Source organism: Pan troglodytes, chromosome 6 (genome assembly GCF_028858775.2).
Source record: "Pan troglodytes isolate AG18354 chromosome 6, NHGRI_mPanTro3-v2.0_pri, whole genome shotgun sequence".
NCBI lineage: Eukaryota > Metazoa > Chordata > Mammalia > Primates > Hominidae > Pan > Pan troglodytes.
The window spans coordinates 157,461,676-157,479,489 of NC_072404.2; the positions used below are offsets into that span (position 1 = coordinate 157,461,676).

General features: G+C 35.0%; 1 protein-coding gene across 1 annotated transcript in view; it reads left to right on the top strand.

Moving 5' to 3' along the window:
- Positions 1-544: 544 nt before the first annotated feature.
- Positions 545-17,814, top strand: part of MGAM2 (maltase-glucoamylase 2 (putative)) — a 109,517-nt gene continuing 92,247 nt past the window's right edge. Inside the window, exons 1-5 of the mRNA XM_016945510.4 lie at positions 545-728; positions 4,084-4,163; positions 14,694-14,817; positions 15,254-15,363; positions 15,669-15,823. Coding sequence (XP_016800999.4) covers positions 623-728; positions 4,084-4,163; positions 14,694-14,817; positions 15,254-15,363; positions 15,669-15,823 — 575 coding nt within the window. The 5' untranslated portion in view covers positions 545-622. The remainder of the gene's footprint in view (positions 729-4,083; positions 4,164-14,693; positions 14,818-15,253; positions 15,364-15,668; positions 15,824-17,814) is intronic.

Here is a 17,814-nt window from a genome sequence, read left to right on the forward strand (position 1 = left end):
TGAGGCGAGATCGTGCCATTGCACTCCAGCCTGGGCAACAAGAGTGAAACTCCATCTCAAAATATATAAATAAATAAAATAAAGTCAGATAATGAGACAGTAAAAGGACATTGCTCATTTGCATATGGATTTACAGTTTCAAAAGTGTAACAGTTCTGGGAATGATAAATTCCAGGGGCTAGCAAACATTTGAGGATGATGGAGATGGAATGGCAAAGAAGGCATTGCAGCTGAGGGCTGTCATGGATCTGTAGACATGTAATAATGTTAGATTTACTATAATTAGAGCAGAAAAATGAGAACAGCCCCTCATCTCTCTTCTGTGTGTTATTCCACAACACTTTCCCTTCAGTTCTTCATGTCTCATATACTTTTCCTTGGACAATCCTCAATTCCTCTACATGCAAAAAAGGCAAGAGCTCTACAGGTGTTGGATGTAAAGCTAGAGTTAATTAGGGACACTGATAAGTGGAAACAAATATTCTTTAGATTATGTAAAGAGGATGCCGATAATCAAGGTCATCTTGCAAACAATTCCACATTTGGATACAATGATTGTGTATCCTCTTAGATTGGTGGGGCCTTGTGATTTGTTTTAACCCAATTATCTGTGTCTATCTAGATGGCGAGGAAGCTCAGTGTATTGGAAGTCCTTCTGATCATCTTCTGCTTAATTGTGGTGACCATAGATATCCTCTTGCTGCTTCTTGTGTTGGAGGAAACTTCAGGTAAGGGAGATGCTTGTAGGTCGGAAGGCTGGGTAAAGGAAGTCTCCTGTAAATGCCAAATAGATTATTTTATTCTTTTACTTTTCAATATGCCACTACATTGCAGTATTCAAAATTCACTTCCATGATTAGTTTAAGTTCAACTCCAAAAGATAAGTGTTCTTTTTCTGCACCGAAACCTTGAATGTTAGTGACATTTAGGGTCTCCCAAGCCCCATTTAGTGCAATTTTAACAAGATGCAAAATTAGACTCACCAGATGCCTGCCCTTCAACCCAGAGTCATGAAGTCGTACTGCCTTCAACGAGAAAGGACTGTTAAGCTAACAGTGCCCAGCCCCATTATATTATGGAAAAGGAAACTAAGGTTACAGGGAGGTGGTGGGATGATTAAGTTGGCCTGGTTATACCAACATACATAGCTATGGTTTCTTCATAGGTGCCTTTGAAACCGTTCTGTCTGTCTGTCTGTCTCTCTCTCAGGCACCCAGAAGCATCAAACAGAATGCCTTCTCTTTCATGCACATATTATAATTTAAATAATAAAATGTGTGTAATTCAAAAATGTATTTTCAGTTAAAGCTGAATTTGGGCTTTGTTCTGCTTGACAAGCTCACTTTACAGATGTGAATTGACCCTACAGTGAAAAGAAGCTGTCCTGATGGTAGAACCCTACCTGCTCCATCTCTTTTCACCTCTCTCCACAGTAAACATTAAAACACTTTCTAGGAACTATTACAACTTTGAAAGATGATCTGAAAACCATTGATATAAGCCATTTTGAGATTATTCCTACTTCTCCCCTCTAAAACATTTTTCGGGTAACAAGTCTCCTGAGATTGCTATCCAGTGTATATGACTAATTGGTTTATTTTATTTGATATAAAACTAGATCTTCACACCCGCATTCACCTTAAACCACATTCTGATTTATGCAGAGTAGTTCTGCTTTTAACTGTCTTACATGTCTTAAATACTGAACTTTTCTGTTTTTTTTTTTTTTTTTTTGAGGATGTATTTCCATGGGTTGAAAGGGTGGCTTTAAAATCAATTTGTTTTTATTGTGGTAAGAACAGAACAGAACATCTACCCTCTTACTGGATTTTTAAGTGTATAATACAGTATTGTTATCTATTGAAACAATGTTGTACATCAGATTTCTGGAACTTATTCATCTTGCATAACTGAAATGTTATACATGGGGATTAGCAACTCCGCATTCCCTGTTCCCCCTAACTCCTGACAACTACCATTCTCTTCTTTGCTTCTGTGAATTTGACTATTTTAAATAATTTATGTAAGTGGACTCCCAGAGTATTTATCCTTTTGTGACTGGCTTAATTCACTTTGCATAATGTCCTCAAGTTTCATCTATGTTGTTGCATATTGCAGGAATCCAGTTTTAAGACAATTTTTTATTGAAATATATACATATGTACACAAACAAATGTAGAGCCATAAAGATAGTGATAGTGAATATATTTGGGGGCTTTGTTTTGAATCAAAACGAAAGCACTAAAGGGCACCTGCTAATACCCACGGTAACTGTTTCCTCCAAATTCTGATGCAATCCTGGATTTCAGATGGTTCAGGGAGTCCATGAACCAGTCCTGCTTCTGCTGTTGTTATAGGAAGAAGATTCCACAAAGTTGATAAAGCCTAAAGTAAGAATAGCCAATGTTGAGTGAAGATGTATATTTCCAATGGGGCCAATAATATCTTCCTGATATGTAGCCTGAGCCATCTGGTGTCTTTAAGCAGCTGTGCCTACAAATAAGAGACTAAAGAAAAAACAGTAAGAAAAAAGACTTTCCCAGCTATTTATTCAGGGCTTCCCAGGTAACAACCAAAAAAATAGTGTTGGATCTCTACCTGACAACATATATAAACATTAACTCAAAATTGATCAAAGACTTAATATAAGAGCTAAAACTATAAAACTCTAAGAACTTGTAAATAAAAATGTCTGTGACCTTGGATTAGATAACAGTTTCTTAGATGATACCCAAAGCACAGCAACCAAAGAAAAAAATAGGCGAATTGGACTTCATCAAAATTGAAAAAAACTTTGTGCTTTGAAGCACACTTTGAAGAAAACTATCAAGAATGTGAAAAACAATCCACAGATTCAGGGAACATATCTGCAGATGATGTATCCGATGTTAGGCCCTTATCAGACATATCATTTGCAAATATATTTCTTTTTACATCCTAAGATAATACATTGGAATATAAGAGAATATATTCTCTTAGGATGTGTAAAGAAATACTACAAATCCAAATTTTTTAAAAAAAGGTTTCTAAATGAGTAAAACATTTAAATAGACATTTCTCCCAAGGAAATCTATAAATGGCCACTAAACCCATGAAAGTATATTCAACATCATCGGTTATTTGGGAAGCGCAAGTCAAAACAATGACATATCACTTTCACACCCACTATGATGACTATAATTAAAAACAGATAAAAACAAGTGTTGTTGAGGTTACAGAGAAACTGGCTTCTACATGGCTAAAATGGTGTGGTTACTTTGGAAAACTTTGCCAGTTCCTCGAAAAGCTACAGATAGAGTTAACCACATGACCTAACAATTCCACTTCTAGGTATATAACCAAGAAAACTGAAAACATAGCTCACAGAGAAACTTACGTGAATGCTCATAGCAGGATTATGTATAATGGTCAAAAAGTAGAAACAACCCAAATGTACATGAACCGATGAATAGATAAACAAAATGTGGTATATCCACACACAAAAAATGTGATTCAGCCATTAAAAGCAATGAAGCACTGATACATACTACAACATGGATTGACCTGCAAAACCTTACGCCAGGTGAAAGGAGCCAGGCACAAAAGGCCACACATTTTATGATTCTTTTTATAGGAAATGTTCAGAATAGGCAAATCCATAGTGATAGAAAATAGATGAGTGTTTGCCAGGGATTGGGAGAACAGGGGAATAGAAAATATAACTGCTAATGTGTATGTTATTTCTTTTTGGAGTGATGAAATCGTTCTGGAATTCGACAGCGGTCATAGGTTGTACAACTTCATAACTAAAAACCGTTGACATATACTTTAAGTGGATGAATTTTGTGGTATATAAATTGTATCTGTATGAAAAGCAAACAAAGTAGAAATAAACGTGTTTAAACTTGGAGAAGTGTTAAACATCATATGCAAATATAGATACCAGTTTGGAGAAGTGTTAAACATTGTATGCAAATGTAGATACCAGCTACCGGTGATCTGCTGTGTGGAGAACTGGCTGAAAGTCTGTAACTTTGCTGGCTTCCTTCCTGGAGCTGTGATTACACTACACATTTTCAACTTTATCCTTTAATTCCTATGCAGATACTTCATTTACTCCAGAGTGCCCAGAGATTCCCCAATCGGAAAGGATAGACTGCACACCTGACCAGGAGGTGACCGAGGTCAGAGAAATAAGGTCCCTTCTGGTGGCCTACAGGGTGTTATTGAAAAGAAATGAATATGTGAAGTGGGGAAAGGGTGGGGGTGGCATGGCTTCTGGGCCTCTGATTTGTTTGGAGTTCTTTCTTTCTTATCTTATTGAAATAACAATATTAAGATCGTGAGGGAAGCAGGGTTGAAAAAAAGGAAGAGTAGGAAAAGCTAACAAGAATGTTAATCTGTGGATTATAAAGTCCAAGGTGGAGGGCGATTACAGGTGTTACTAAATGTACCTTAGGTGTGATTCCAAGGATAGTGGTAGAAAGGTTAAACGTTTGTGGGCTAGACTCTGTATTCTTTGAGAATAGAGGCCATTAAGCACATGCAAATAGGGAAATCCATAGTGATAGAAAATAGATTAGCATTTACCTGAGTCACTGGCTGAGTCACCTACGGAACTCAGACAACTTGTTACAAGAGCCCTCTGGATTATGTTATTGGCAATAGAGGTCCCAATGAATACGTGCTAAAGAACACAGGTTTTCTCCCAGAGTAGCTTCCAGAAAATATCAGCTACTTGAACCCTGATTAGTTGTGACTTAGGACTTTTTCATAAAGGTTGTATGTATTTATATATTTAAATTTTATTTCTTGGCCCCATATTCTAAATTCTATATCTTCTTGAGATATTAATTAGGACAGTATTGAATTTTAGGTTAAATTTTAAACAATATTAACATTTTGATAGTCTTGAATCTTCTTGTTATAAAAACATAGAAAGTGTCTCCACTTCAGTTCTTTTCATATATACATATATTTCTTTCTTTTCTTTTTTTTGAGACAGAGTCTCACTTTGTCACCTGGCTGGAGTGCAGTGGCGCGGATCTTGGCTCACTGCAACCTCTGCCTCCCAAGTTCAAGCAATTCTTGTGCCTCAGCCTCCCGAGTAGCTGGGATTACAGGCACCTGCCACCATGCCCAGCTAAATTTTGTATTTTTAGTAGAGGCAGGGTTTCACCGTGTTGGCCAGGAGGCCTCAAACTCCTGACCCCAGGTGATCCACCTGCCTCAGCCTCCCAAAATGCTGGGCTTACAGGTGTGAGCCACTACGCCCGGCCCATATATGCATATATTTATTTCTTAACTGAGTTTTATGTTTCTCTTATATGTTTTATTGCATGTGAATTATGATGTTTTCCCTAGGTATTTCACATCCTTGGTTTCTACTGTAAATATAATCCATTATATTTTGTAAGTTGTGCTTCTTTTATTATAATGCTTCTTTTCTTACTATTATTTTATTTTTATATTTATTATTTTTACTTTATATTATGTTTACACAGTATATTTATATTATATTTATTATATAATTGATCAAGTTAAATCTCGTATAGTTTATAAAAAATGTTTTGTAGTCCCTCCTCTGGATATTAAGTATAGAATTACATTATAGGAAAATAAGGATAATTTTTCTTTGTATTAATATTATCTTATACATTCATATGTCTAATCGTATTGTCTATTTCTTCCAGAATAATATAATTAAAGTGATGATGGTTGGCAACCCTTATTTTATGCTTGACTTTAATGGAAACTTGTGGGCAAAGTATCAAGCACGAAGTTAGCTATTGGCTTAAGAGAATTGTTTTATTGATATATGTTAGGAACCATCTTTATATTCTTATTTTAACTTTTTTTTGAAAGAAATGGAAAATGGATTTTTTCCAACAATTTAGTATTGAACTTTGCAAACAAGTTTATAATAATATTCGTTACCTCCCACTTAAATTTCACCATTAATATTTTACTTGGCTTTCTCGTATTTATCACTTATCCCACACTTCATTCATCTATTAATCTATCTGATTTCTATGGATTTGAAAGTAAGTTCTAGAAACCAGTTCACTTTTTCATAAATTTCTCACCATGTATATTATTAGCTACAGTCCAAAGTTTGATTATAGTTATCTTCAGATATTACACTTATATACAATGCAAATACAAAGAATTGTTATTAATACATTTTGCACAATTCTTTGGCACACATTTGTTGAATTATGGCAAATGACTACACATGTGTAAGCCAAACCATTCTATACCCAAAGATACGGAATGTTACCATCACTTCAGAAAGTTATCTTATGACATTTCCCAATGGTTATTCCGACTTGTACTCCTTAACAGGTAATCACTGATATGATTTATCTCCACCTTAGTTTAGTTTTGCTTGTTGCAGAACTTCATATGAATGGAATCATATAGCGTAGTGTAAAACCTCTTTCATTCAGCACGTTTTTGAGATTCATCTTTATCGTTGCAAATATTAGATAATTCTTTGTACCACTGAGTGATATTCCATTGTATGAGTATGCCATAGTTTAACCATTCTTCCCTTGGCATATAGTAGGATGTTGTCCACTTCATCCATATTTTCAAATGTATAAACTTCGAGTTCTATTAACTATGTTTTTGTTGTTGTTGTTGTTGTTGTTGGATGGAATCTCGTTCTGTAGCCAGACTGGAGTGCACTGGGGCGATCTCGGCTCACTGCAACCTCTGCCTCCCCGGTTCAAGCAATTCTCCTGCCTCAGCCTTCTGAGTAGCTGGGACTACAGGCATGCACCACCATGCCCAGCTAATTTTTGTATTTTTAGTAGAGATGGGGTTTCACCATATTGGCCAGGATGGTCTCTTGACCTTGTGATCCACCCCCTTCAGCCTCCCAAAGTGCTGGAATTACAGGGGTGAGCCACCACGCCCGACCTCAAAATTATTTTTATGAGATTTAGCCTATTGTTAGGTATAGTTATATTCTTTTTTGTGTGTGTGTATCCACCCTACTCTTGATAGGCATTTGTGAGTTTTCATCTAGAGATTTTTTTTTACAGCACGATTCAAAAAAATTTGCATCAAATTTTTGGGTATCTTCGGGTGAATAGTTGGAATAATTTTTATTGGCTCTATACCTAAGGATGGAACTTTCAGTCTATAGGATATGTACATGTTTAACTTTAGCTGACACTGCAAAATCATTTTTCAAAGTATTTGTATCAATTTGCATTTCTTTTAGTAGTATATAGGAGTTCATTTGCTCTACATCCTAATCAATGCTTGGTGTTTTCTCCTTTTTCAATTTAACCATTCTATGGTTTTAATTTTCATGTTTCTCATGACTAATAAGGTTAAATATCTTTAGAAATGCTTATTGGCTAGTTGGTAATCATATTTATGAAATGTCTTTTTAACTTTTTGCCTTTTTTTCTACTGAACTGTTCATCTTTTTTATTGCTTTGTAGTAGTTACTTATGTATTCTGGATACAAATCCTTTGTTAGATATATATCTTAGTCTATGGTTTGTCTTTTAACTCTCTTAATGGCGACTGTTGATGACAAATAGCTCATAATTTTAAAATAGTTCACTTTATCACTTTTTCAATGGTTGGTTCATTTCATATTCTATTTAGTAATTCTTGCCTACTCCAAGGTCAGAAAAATATATTATTATCTTTCCCTTAAAAGCATTATTGTTTTATCCTTCCTATGTAGGTCTTTTATGAATATAGTACTGATTTTTGTATATGGTATCAGGTAAGAGTCCAGAAACTTTTTTTTTTTTTTTTGAGATGGAGTCTTGCTCTGTCTCCCAGACTGGAGTGCAGAGGTGCAATCTTGGCTCACTGCAACCTCCACCTCCCAGGTTCAGGTGATTCTCACACCTCAGCTTCCTGAGTAGCTGGGATTACAGGCACCCGCTATCATGCCTGGCTAATTTTTTGTATTTTTAGTAGAGATGAGGTTTCACCATTTTTGTCAGGCTGGTCTCAAACTCCTGACCTCGTGATCCGCCCACCTCAGCCTCCCAAAGTGCTGGGATTACAGGCATGAGCCACCACACCTGGCCCAGAATCATTTTTTTTCTTGAATTTTTAATTGATCCATCACCACTTATTGAACTGACCATCTTTTTCCCTCTGCATTTTAGTGACACCTTTCCTGTAAATTATGTCTTTATAGGTATGGATCTGCTTCTGGAATGTATTTTGTTGAGTTATTAGTTTGTTCTTTTGCCAATACCATACGGCCTTAATAACTATTGCTTTATGATAGGTCTTAATGTGTGGTTGTAGAAGTCCTCCAAATCATTCTTACTTTTCTTCAAGATTGCCTAGCTTATTCTTTGCCCTTTAGGTTTCTGAATACATTTTAATTTTAATGTCTCTCATACCAGCCTGCCAGTTTTCTCACAAAACTTACTAAAAATATTGTTGTGATTACATAAAATTTACAGGTTAAATTTGGGAAAATTACCATCTTTACAAGGGTGAATATTTCAATTCCTAAACATGGTATATATCTTTCTATGTACTGAGATTTTAGTTTTGAAATTTTTGATATAGAGCTTTTGCACATGGTTTTGCTACTTTTTTCCTATTTGATTCTATTCAAATCTTATTCTTAAATTTTAATTTTCTGTTTCTCTGTTGTTGATATATAGATTTAAAATTGATTTTTGAATACTGATCTTGTAACCAGAAATCTTAAATTTACTTATTAATTGTCCTAGTTTGTAGACTCTTGTTTTTTTCTGACATGATAATGTTACCTGCAAATAATAACAGTTGGAAGTTTTTTCCAATGTGCATTCCATTTTCTTCCATGTCTTTTAACTCATAGGTTACAAGATTCTCTTTTCTTTCTAAATTGTCAATATAGTTTGAGGTAGTTTATCTGAAAGGCAACATGCAGCTATGGTAGGTTTTAGAAAATAGAGCTTCCTGGAGACTGATTTTAACTAAACCTAATAAATAACATTGAATAAAATACTAATTATAGAAGAGAAATTTCCTGGTTTTGGAAGAAGTTGGTTACATATTATTTACAGATTTTCAGCATCTATCAGAGACTCTATTGAAGAAATCCCTGCATCAAATGAAAGTTGTACTAGATAATTTGGTGTCTGGGATATTGGTAGTGGTTGAAAACTGAAGTAGGGATGTTAGAGCCGACCACTTACTTAAATGTTTATTGCTTTTTATAGAGGTCTGTGGACTTTGAAACAATTTATGACAATGAAACTGACCTTTTGAATTACACTGACCCCAGTTTCAGAGGGAGCAGAGCTACTTAATGTCTGCCTTAGGAAAATCAATTATCCACAGGCCACCCAGACCCCCAAATTCTTTCTTCACTGATCCCTTCCAGCCTTTTTTGTTATCTGAAGACAATGAGACGGGAATGTCAATTAGATTTATGGAGAGTTAATAAGTATATTTAAAAAGATTGTATGGTTATAATATAATTACTTTGTTTATAATAGGTATGAAGCACTGACTTAAGTTGTATTTACCTTGTGGCTTTTCAGGAAAATGACATCAGATGTTAGCATCTGAAATACTTGTCAGCACTATGCCTTTTTCAAATGAGTAGTGTTGTGACATATTCTTGTTTTTGGTGTCACAATCCACACTGAACACAGTCCTTTAACAGGAAAGATTCAGACATTATAGTTATGTACAGAATAAAATGAGAAAGTATTAATGTTTCCTGTCTATCTCCAAATTACTCCCCCCAGAATCACCCAGAATCAAATCAATGGCTTAGTGTATATCCTTCTCTTGATCTTTATAAGCTTTTGCATCTATATATTTATTTTGTTTTAACAAAAATTTGATTATACTATATATTTTTCCAGCTTGCTTTTTAAATTTAAGGCATTTGAATTTACCACATTATATTTTTAAAATAGATTGCTTCCGTTGAGATTACCATATGATTTTCTTTTGTCAGTGTTGTGAATTATGTTAAAATATTTTTAAATTTCGAACCATTTTCACTTTTGCTTAATGAGACCTATTCATATATTGTGTATTAATTCTTTTAATATATGAATGAATTCAAATTGCTAATATTTTATTGATATTTCGCACATCTATGTTTTTGAAATGAAATGGGCCTATGTATTTTTGTTTACTTGTTTATTTGGACTGTCCTTTTTCAGTTTGTTAACAGAACTATTCTAGTTTTATAAAATGAATTAGGAAACTTTCCACCTTTTTCTATATTCTGAAAATACAGTATATATAATATGAGGATATTTTATTCCTCAAATCATTTGGGCAATTTTTTTTTTTTTAGGGAAAGATTCTTAACTATCTTTCACAATTTTTCATGGTTACTGGACATTTCAGGTTTTCTATCTCCTCTTAGACAATTTTGATTATTTAAATTTTACTGTGTAAAGATTTATTTAATTTAGAGTTTCACATTCATTGGCTGATATTTGTTACGAATAAGTTTTCTCATGATTCTTACTCATTCTTTATATCTGTTGTCATTTTTCATTCTTGTTTTAAGCCTTGTTTGTTTCCCTTTTTTGTCAAAATAAGACTTTAAGATATTTCTATTTCCTTGATCTTTCCAAAGAAACTCTTAGATTGATTGATTTGCCAGACTAATAACAAAACTTATCCTCACACTATAGTAATATCAGCGTGGAGTTATAACAGGAATTGACATATAAGCCATTTGAATATAATAAGAAGTCCCAAAATGCATATTCACATGCTTATATGTATGCACTTAAATTTAGTTTATAATAAAAATGACACTGCAAATCAGTGGTGGAAACAAGCTGGATATGATTAATGGTGGTATCTGTCTTCCTGTCCTTGCAGACAACTCTGTGCCACTGGAATCTGGATGAATTCTTTAAACAGAGCAGGCACTCAATGGATGTTTTGAATTGATGAATGTAGTTACTTGCTTCCTTATAATTACTGCTTTAGTTTTTATTATTTTACACACTTTTTGAGGGTGTATTTTGTATTTTTCTAGTGTCTTGGGTTGTACATTGAGTTGTTAATGATCCATGACATTTTATTTGCTTTTCTTTCCCTCATTTGTCTTCTCCTTTCTCTTTCTGGAGTCTTCTTAGTTGAGTGCTGCTATCTGAGTCTGTCAGTCACTTCATCTACTCTTTCTTTCATATTTTCCATTTTTTTATATTATTTTCTGGGATAATTGAATTTGATTTTTAAAGTTTTTTTTCATAACACTTCTCTTTGGTTGTTTTCTTTTGTAATTCAGTTTAAATATTAAGGAGCTTTAAATCTTGTTCTAAATCTTAACAGTACACATTCCTCATTTTTTTAATGGAAGTGATATGGTTTGACCCTGTGTCCCCACCCAAATCTCACCTTGAATTTTAATACTCCCAGCGTGTCAAGGGTGGGCCAGGTGGAGATAATTGAATCATGGGGCAGTTTCCCCCATACTGTTCTTATGGTAGTGAATAAGTCTCATGAGATCTGATGGTTTTATAAAGGGGAGTTCCCCTGCACAAGCTCTCTTGCCTGCCGCCATGTAAGACATCCCTTTGCACTTCCTTCATCTTCCACCATGATTGTGAGGCCTCCCCAGCCATGTGGAACTGTGAGTCCATTAAATGTCTTTCCTTTATAAATTACACAGTCTTGGGTATGTCTCTGTTAGCAGCATGAGAACTGACTAATACAGTAAATTGGTACCAGCTAGTGGGGTGCTGCTGTAAAGATACCTGAAAATGTGGAAGCGACTTTGGAGTTGGGTAACAGGCTGAGGTTGGAACAGTTTGAAAGGCTCAGAAGAGGACAGGAAGATGTGGGAAAGTTTGGAACTTCCTTGAGACTTGTTGAATGGCTTTTCTCAGATGGAGATGAGGAACTTGTTGGGAACTGGAATAAAGGTGACTCTTGCTATGTTTTAGCAAAGAGACTGGTGGCATTTTACCCCTGCCCTAGAGATCTGTGGAACTTTGAACTTGAGAGAGATGATTTAGGGTATCTGGCAGAAGAAATTTGTAAACAGCAAAGTGTTCAAGAGGTAACTTGGGTGCTGCTAAAGGCGTTCAGCTTATGTATTCACAAAGATATGGTTTGGAATTGGAACTTATGTTTAAAAGGGAAGTAGAGTATAAAAGGTCAGAAAATTTGCAGCCTGATGATGCAATAGAAAAGAAAAAACCCATTTTCTGAGGAGAAATTCAAGCCAGCTGCAGAAATTTGCGTAAGTAACAAGGAGTCAAATGGTAATTGCCAAGACAATGAGAAAAATGGCTCCAGGGCGTCAGAGGTCTTCAGAGCAGTCCCTCCCATCACAGGCCAGGAGGCCTCAGACAGAAAAATGGTTCCATGGGCTGGGCCCAGGGTCTCCCCTGCTCTGTGCAGCCTAGGGATTTGGGGTCCTGTGTCCCAGCAGCTCCAGACATGGCTAAAAGGGACCAAGGTACAGCTCAGGCCGTGGCTTCAGAGTGTATAAGCCCCAAGTCTTGGCTGCTTCTACATGTTGTTGAGCCTATGAGTGCATAGAAGTCAAGCACCGAGGTATAGGAACCTCTACCTAGATTTCAGAGGACGTATGGAAATGCCTGGATGGCCAGGCACAAGTTCTCTGCATAGGTGGAGTCCTTATGGAGATCCTCTGCTAGGGCAGTGCGGACGGGAAATGTGGGGTCAGAGCCCCAACACAGAGTCCCCACTGGGGCGCAGCCTAGTGAAGTTGGGAGAAGAGGGCCACTGTCCTCCAGCCCCCAGAATGGTAGATCCACTGAAGGCTTGCACTGCATGCCCGGAAAAGCCGCAGACACTCAATGCCAGCCCATGAAAGCAGCCGAGAGGGTGGCTGTACCTGCAGAGCCACAGAGGCAGAGCTGCTCAAGGCTGTGGGAGCCCACCTCTCACATCGGCATGACCTGGATGTGAGACATGGAGTCAAAGGAGATTATTTCAGAGCTTTAGGATTTGACAGCCTCACTGGATTTCAGACTTGCATGGGGCCTGTAGCCCCTTCATTTTGACCAATTTCTCCCATTTGGAATGGGTATATTTACCCAATGCCTGTACCCCATTGTATCTAGGAAGTAACTAACTTGCTTTTGATTTTACAGGCTCATAGGCTAAAGGGACTTGCCTTGTCTCAGATGAGACTTTGGACTTGTACTTTTGGATTAATGCTGGAATGAGTTAAAACTTTAAGGGACTATTGGAAGGGCATGATTATGTTTTGAAACGTGAGGCCAGAGATTTGAGAGGGGCCCGGTGCAGAATGACACGGTTTGACTCTGTGTCCCCACCTAAATCGCACCTTGAATTGTAATTGAATTTCAATTGTAGTTGTAATTGTAATTGAAATTCAATTGTAGGCCAGGCGCGGTGGCTCATGCCTGTAATCCCAGCACTTTGGGAGGCTGAGGTGGGTGGATCACCTGAGATCAGGAGTTCGAGACTAGCCTGGCCAACATGGTGAAACCCTGTCTCTACTAAAAATACAAAAATTAGCCAGGTGTGGTGGTGGGAGCCTGTAATCCTAGCTACTTGGGAGGCTGAGGCAGTAGAATAACTTGAACCCAGGAGGCAGAGATTACAGTGAGCCGAGACCGCACCATTGCACTCCAGACTGGGCAACAAGAACAAAACTCTGTCTCAAAAAAAAAAGAAATTCAGTTGTAATTGAATTTCTCACCTGCCACATTGCATTTTATTTTGCTGTTTTATAAACAGATTTGTAATTTTTTTCTTAAAATCATTTCTGTCATTTCATGTAAATTTAGTTAGGTGAGGAAGGTGAATGCCTGTGTTTATTCTAACACAGTTGTCTCAGTTGCCATTTGTTTTATTTATCGTAACAAAATAATTTTATGTAAATTAACCTGAAAATTATAAGACCTTTACAAAATAAATCTTGCTAAATAACACCAAAAGAATATTTATAATCAAACCACTCTGAGAAAGAACCACATGTGATTTGTTTTTGCCTTGGACATAGTAGAGATATTGTGAATTTCTATGTTACCCTCTGTCCTAGTTTTATTTTAATCGTCTCTAGTTTTCTTAGCTTCACTTTGCTTACTTTTTGGAAATGCATTTCTTCTTTTGCTGTATTGTTAGCCACTTGCATGACTCTTTCTCATGGGAAAGTCCAAACTTCTTGGACTGGCTTCCAGCCCACTCTTGGTAAAAATACTATGTGATTTCCAGGTTCATTCTCATACTTAATGTTTTTGGCACAAGAAATGTGTGGTTTTTCTGAGTCTGTCATGCACTGCTGCTTTCTCCGCCAGGAATACTGTTCCTCTGTCTAACCTCCCCTGGCGCTTCATGATGGGACTTACCTTTCACTTACCTGGAAGCTCTCCCTACCCCACTCCAAGCCTACTAGGCTGGGTACAGTGACTGTGTGTTCCCTCAGCTCCTGGACACACTTGGTGGAGCCCTCATATCATCATACTGTATGTAATTGCTTTCCTAATTGTATGGATTTGCCACTAGACAGTAGTTTGCTGAAGGCACAAGCTATGTCTTATTTATCTGTATTATCAGTTCCATGTCTGGTAGATAATAAATACATACTGGACAGTTGGATAGATTCATGAATAAATAAAGAACAAATAAATTAATGAATGTAATTATAACCTATCTTAAATTCTCCTTGGAATAAAATGGGTTATAAATAAATAGACAGATAATACTTTCCTTCCCTCAGTTTATATACTGCTAACTCTGTGTCATTGTTACAGGATATCTGCAGATGGCAATATAAGTGCTGCTGGTCGCCTGTGGCAGATGCCAATGTCCCTAGGTGCTTCTTCCCCTGGAACTGGGGCTATGAAGCCAGCAATGGCCATACAAATACAAGCACAGGTGAGCACTGCCCTGATGTTGCGCCTGGGAACAACTCCTTATGGCCCAGATACGTTAACTGCAAAATAAAATAAAAGCTAAAAGTCAGGCAGGCGTGGTGGCTCACGTCTGTAATCCCAGCACTTCGAGAGGCTGACGTGGGTGGATCATGAGGTCAGGAGTTCAAGACCAGCCTGACCAATGTGGTGAAACCCCGTCTCTACTAAAAATACAAAAATTAGCTGGGCGTGGTGGCGGCTGCCTGTAATCCCAGCTACTCAGGAGGCAGAGGCAGGAGAATCATTTGAACCTGGGAGGTGGAGGTTGCAGTGAGCCGAGATCACGTCTTGCACTCCAGCCTGGGCCACAGGGCAAGACTCCATCTCAAAACAAAAACAAAAACAAAACACTAAAAGTTAGTCTCCTTTTCTCTCTCTCCATATTTTGCCACCCCTAGGATTTACTGCCCAGTTGAAAAGGTTGCCGTCACCATCTCTGTTTGGAAATGATGTTGCCACCACCCTTTTCACAGCTGAATATCAGACATCCAATCGGTTTCATTTTAAGGTTGGTTTGGGAGTGACTGCTAAATACATTTCTGAAGAAAGCAGTGTGCCCACATTGGGCTTGAAGTGTGGAGGCAGAAGGTACCTCTCTCCCTCTCTGCAGGAATCTCTGGATGGCATGGGCAGGCTAATTTTTATTTGATGGGGCACATGTAATTGGGTGATTTCACAAATCAGGAGCCACAAGGTCAAGAATTAGAAGCTATCCTCATGGGGTGTCATTTGAGATGGAACGTCTCAAATGTAGCTCTGTCTACAAGGAAGTGGTCTTATCTGCAGTTGTCCCTTCTGTTTTTCTTTTGACAGATCACTGACTTTAATAACATACGCTATGAAGTTTCCCATGAAAATATTAACCTGGTTGATGGGAGTGCTGATGCCTCCAATTTGAGCTATTACGTGGAGGTTACTGATAAACCTTTCAGCATCAAAATAATGAGGACAAGCAACAGAAGAGTCTTGTGAGCTTTTCAACCCTCCTGGTGCATCTTTGAACACACAGTTCTAATATTACTCATTCTGATTTACTGGGGGTGGGCAGTGAAATCAGTACAACTAGAGAAAATGTTTGAATATTAGAAAAATGTCCAAGAGTTTGCTGTAAAGTAACAGTGTTAGCCTATCATGCTCGTAAAACAGAGAATACTAAAAGGTAATACTAAAATGTTTGCTAAGTTGTATAATTGTATATAATTATTAAATTTTATATAATTATATACTTATATAATTATATAATGTATAATGTATATAATATATAATTATATAATGTATAATGTATATAATATATACTTATATAATTATATAATGTATAATGTATATAATATATAATTATATAATGTAATAATTATATATTATTACATTATATAATATATAATTATATAATATAATAATATATTATTACTATTAATATAATTAATAATATTATAATTACATTATAATTATATTTAAATTATAAAATTATAAAATTTCATAATTTAAAGTTAAATTATAAAAATTTAAATGTAATTTAAAATATATAAAATATGTAATTTAATTATATATTCCATATAATTTATATAATTTAATTATATAATTTATATATTTAATACATAATTTAAAATTAAATTATAAAAATGCAGAATATAATTATAATTAAAATATAATAAAATATATTAATTATAATATAATTAATAATATTAATTAATATAATTAATATTAATAATATTAATTAATATAATTAATATTAATAATATTAATAAAATATGTAATAACATATATATAATATATAATTATATAATATAATATATAATTACATGTCATATAATTATGTATAATATAATGTATAATTATAAGTAATATAATTATATAAATATATAGATATTATATATTAAATTAAATATAATGTATAGTATATAACATATGTATTTAATATACAAATATGTCATATTTATACATTAAATATATTTACATATTATATATGCATTTATATTAAAATATTTAACATATATTTAATATATATTAATTTATATTTATATTTAATTTATATTTTTATTTAATTATATTTAGTTTTAATTTAATCAATTTAATTATATTTAATTTATATTTAATATTATTTAATATATATTAATTTATATTTAATATAAATATTTAATATATTTAATAAATGTTAATTTATATGTAATATAAATATTTAATACATGTTAATATACATTAATATAGTAAATATAAATATATAAATATATATTTTACATAAGATAATTTTTTAATATAAAATATTTATATAAAATTTAATAATATATATTTATATATTTAAATATATAGTATATTTAATATGTTTATCTATTTGTATAATATATTTATACACAGAAATATACTTGTGGTTTACATATATTGTAAAATAGGGGATTTTATTGTTTTAAATTATTATTCATACTGGAACTCAAACTTCATTGTCTATCATTTTAAATTATTATTTACTGTGAATTTTACTATCAAGCAGTGACCAACAGTTTGAGCTTAATTCACAAACTGTACTGGAGTAAACAGAAGTATTAGTGTCTGTAAAACCAGTATTCACATCCTGGTACCAGCAGATCAACAGTCAGCTGTGTTATATATCAGGCAAAATACCTATCCTCAACAGTATCAGTTTCCTTGTCCAAAAAAAGGGACTCAAGATATCCACTTTTCCTAGGGGCAATGAGACTTTGTTTATAAAACACCCAGAGCAGTACCTGGTGTGTAGTAGATGCACATTAAACATGAAGTCAACTCTGCTCTCTTTCCCCAATTGTCCAACCTGAGCTCCTGGCATCCTGGCACTAATGCTGTCTTCCTCTAGAATCAAAGAACCAGAGGTGCCCTAGAAAGGCCTTCAAAGGTAGCAAGAAAATTGCTAACGCCTGAAACAACAGAGGTCTAAGTGTATGTGGAAAGGAGAAGATAGCTTCCTGGCAGAGGAAAGAGTGTTTTT